At 43.6% G+C, this 3,439-nt stretch overlaps 1 protein-coding gene across 1 annotated transcript; it reads right to left on the reverse strand.

The window, feature by feature from the left end:
* Positions 1-211: 211 nt before the first annotated feature.
* On the reverse strand, positions 212-2,057 carry LOC121841828 (N-acetylgalactosaminyltransferase 7-like). Its single transcript, XM_042312138.1, has 2 exons — positions 1,706-2,057; positions 212-690 (listed from the first exon to the last, which is right to left on the reverse strand). Exons 1-2 carry the CDS (start codon positions 1,826-1,828, stop codon positions 238-240), a joined length of 576 nt encoding a protein of 191 aa, XP_042168072.1. The 5' UTR covers positions 1,829-2,057; the 3' UTR covers positions 212-237.
* Between the last annotated feature and the right edge of the window lie 1,382 nt (positions 2,058-3,439).

Here is a 3,439-nt window from a genome sequence, read left to right on the forward strand (position 1 = left end):
TAGGGACGACTACTAGTCTATACAACACAGTACCACCAATCCATACAGTAGTCATCTACCTGGGCTCTAAGGCCTACTACTGTAATTACTCTATGGTGAATGTCACAGATTCCTTCTTCATTCCAATTCAAATGCCATAACACACAAACCATTCCAATAGGCCTAGGTCTAAAAAGAATTATACTATGACCCAGCACCTAGTCTATCTGCCTGGATTGGGCTCAGGCCTTACACTACTTACTCTTCATGGCGAATGTCGCTGATGGTCCTGTCTAGGGAGATCATGTCACTGGCCACCATGTTGAAGCCAAATTCCTTAATGCTGGCCTGGGCGGCCTCGTGGTACTCCGCTCCCAGGACGAACGGCTTCGCCCCCTCCCCAGGCCCATCCTGTACCCCGTGGGGCTCCGGCTCCTTAAGCTCAAAGTTCCCCAGGGTCCCCTTCCTTAGGACGGGTGCCGAGTAGACATTGGTGTGGGGCTTGAAGGTGACATACTGTTTCTGGATGACATTCTGCTGGTTCTGAGCACCGCCGGCTGGTTTGCCAGGAACCAGCTTGTCGTCTCCTCTGTTCTTCTGTCGGATGGAGTCCAGGTCCACCTCGACCCCTTCCACATGGGGCCAGGGGACCACGGGTTTGAACTGGTCAGCAATGTCATTCTTAGGCAAGAGGTTAGGGGCATCTCCCTCCTGCATAGAATCAGAGAGAGATTAGCTAGGCCTATTGCTTTTCCAAGGCCTAAAATGGAGGGTGTGATAGATTATCAAGCAAGTTTAGCTGACAGCGGTAGCTACTAGCTTTTACAAGGTGTAAAAGGGTTAAACAGATGATGCTCTTAATCTAGGTTTGCAGGATCAGCAAAGGTCTTAATCTGCCCTACTTGACAGCTCAATTGGCTAACTAGTCCCCCAGCAATTAGCTTAAAGTCGAATTCCTTCACTGGCCACATTACGGTATGCACATGCGTTTATGATCATGAGGTTCACAATAAACATCGCTAGGAACATTGCATAGCTAACCAATATAAATTACACGGCATTGTTTGTTTTAACACAGTTTCACTTATTCGACAAAGACAATTACAGCTTCGGTGCGAGTCTTGACAGGTGTGAGTTTAGCTTCAGGGATGCATTAACGTAGATGGCTAGCTTTCCAGGCATTCGTTTTGCCAGCTGGCTACGTGTCATTTCAACAACGTTTTACAAGCTTGGTGGTGTCTTTTCATACAATGATAGCTATTGTCGAATTCGTGAGCAACAGGAGACAATTTTAACGAAAGACAGCTACCAGACTAAAGCCTTCCGGGTATGTTTGATATTGTCGTCAAAGCAAGCGGACATTCCGGAATGAGTGGGGTAAAATCCAGGAACGCTAGCTAGTTAACATTAGCTGTCTGGTTAACTAGTTCACGTTAGATACCAAAATGTATAAGCAAATGGTAGTCAGCAAGACTGTTATCAAGTCCCAATGACATTTTTGCACTCTATCGTTACAGTAGCTAGCTAAAATAGACCCAAACGCTAACAATCTCCATGACAACGACTCAGACTTGCTTGACGTTAGCGACTTTAGCAACATGGTGAGGTAACGTTAGCCAGAATTACATGCCAAAAATGTTATAGGATGCATAGCTACAACAAAACACATGAAACATATCAAATGAACGTTTGACCAATAGAAAGCTGGTTGTAATTGAATACTTACCCGTTTAGCAAAGGGATTTTCGTCGTGCTCTATCGGCGAAAGGGAAAACCAAAGCACCACAAGCCCTAAGAATGTGGCAATAACTATTACACTACGAAGAATAAATCCAACTCTTAACCTCATTTTGAAAATAAGACCATCTACGAGGTGCTAGCTAACCTCGTTACTTCGCGGCACCCCTGCCTGCCAAAGCCAGTTAGAATCCCAAATTGAGCCAACCGTGCGCCCCCTGATTTGAATCCCTCTTGTCCGCATGTAACATTATCTGCGCTCTCTCTCTGTCTGTCTGTCACACCGCCCTACTGCAAGCAAAAGTTGTAATATCAGCAGTGGCGACCCGTCATTCAGGGCAGGTGGGGCTCTTTTGAGCTTCATTTTTGTTGTTGTTGGGGGGGGCTTTCCTGTTTTGCATGTTATTTGCATTAATACGTGTCACATATCAGTTGCAAACAAAGTTAAAAAATCAAAATATATCATTAGAGTTAATAAAGCAGCATACAAACATGGTCTCTTTTTTGTTTTCTTGACTAAGACAGCTCCAAAATGCAGGTGTTTCAGCCTAGCTCAGTGCTTTCTGTGGTGGGGCAAGCCAGCAGAAAATACGGAGCGTTGCTCAGTGTTCTGTTACTCATGGGGACACTATGTCACCGCCAAGTCTAAGGGCAGAGCTAGAAAATTCAAGCTCCTTGGGTGCTGCCACAGAGTGAAGAAGTGCCCAGAAGTGCCCATCCAAGAAGGATGAAGGTCACTGGCCACAGATAAAATTACGTCAAATCACATCATCTACAGTATCTTTGTTTGGACTGATCAACATCATACTTTCAAAATCTTAGCTATAAGTCATCATCATGAATCAAGTCGGCAATCTACTGGCAAGTCCTTTTTAATATTTGTCATAACAAGATAAATAATTAAGAGAAAATATAGGTAAAACGTATCGGTGCTCATTGCCCATTGGACATGAACATTACACAACAAGCTGGAAATCGCAAATTCAACATTGAGTGGTTTGGAAGGAATCATTTGCCTGCTATTTAGTGGAGTGGCTGTGTGGTCCCAAGTCTAAGATTAAGGGTCTATTTTCCTAGTTTAAAATGATAAACATTCAACATTGGCCATGCTGTCAATGAAGCTTGATTTGTGCCGCACAGAAAACAACTGTTAACTGGGAACTGCAAAATCTGACTTTAGTGAGTTCAAGACAATTGGGGACTTGGGGAAAAACGAGCTACAACTGGGAAAATACGTTTAGAACTTTCATCCAACTCGGAATTGTACATTCGGTACTCGGACCTCTTGCTAGAGCTATGACTGAAGATCACTGACGTCATCATGATTCTACCCCCCCCCCAAGTTCCCAGTTGTCTTGAAAGCACCATAAATCCAGAGAATGCCAGACTTTGAAGACAAAGTTTGATGACAAAATTTGCCCACAAAAGACCGATGCGCCACCTTCCTGTTCAAGTGAGCACAGCAAGGTGAGTCCAGAAATGTCTTGTATGCTGCTGAATAAACTATGTAATATTCCAAGGAGATATGTATACTGTAGCTAAGAAAGTAATACTACGTGTTATGTAGTAAGCTGTTAGTAGCCCATGTGCCTCACTTTAATAATTTGATCTATTTTCACCTCTTAATTTCACCTACTGATCTGACTTGGTGGTGAACATGTAGCCTATAACCTGTTTTTGAGAAATGAAATATTGAATATTGTAAGAGCTTTCATTGTCTGCT

The sequence above is a fragment of the Oncorhynchus tshawytscha genome, linkage group LG34 (genome assembly GCF_018296145.1).
Source record: "Oncorhynchus tshawytscha isolate Ot180627B linkage group LG34, Otsh_v2.0, whole genome shotgun sequence".
Lineage (NCBI taxonomy): Eukaryota > Metazoa > Chordata > Actinopteri > Salmoniformes > Salmonidae > Oncorhynchus > Oncorhynchus tshawytscha.

Bases quoted from the DNA above. Each gene is read 5' to 3' on its own strand.
- LOC121841828 (XM_042312138.1), bottom strand. From the start codon at position 1,828: ATGAGGTTAAGAGTTGGATTTATTCTTCGTAGTGTAATAGTTATTGCC. The intron at 691-1,705 runs GTAAGTATTCAA...GATTCTATGCAG, and splicing joins AAAATCCCTTTGCTAAACGG to GAGGGAGATGCCCCTAACCT.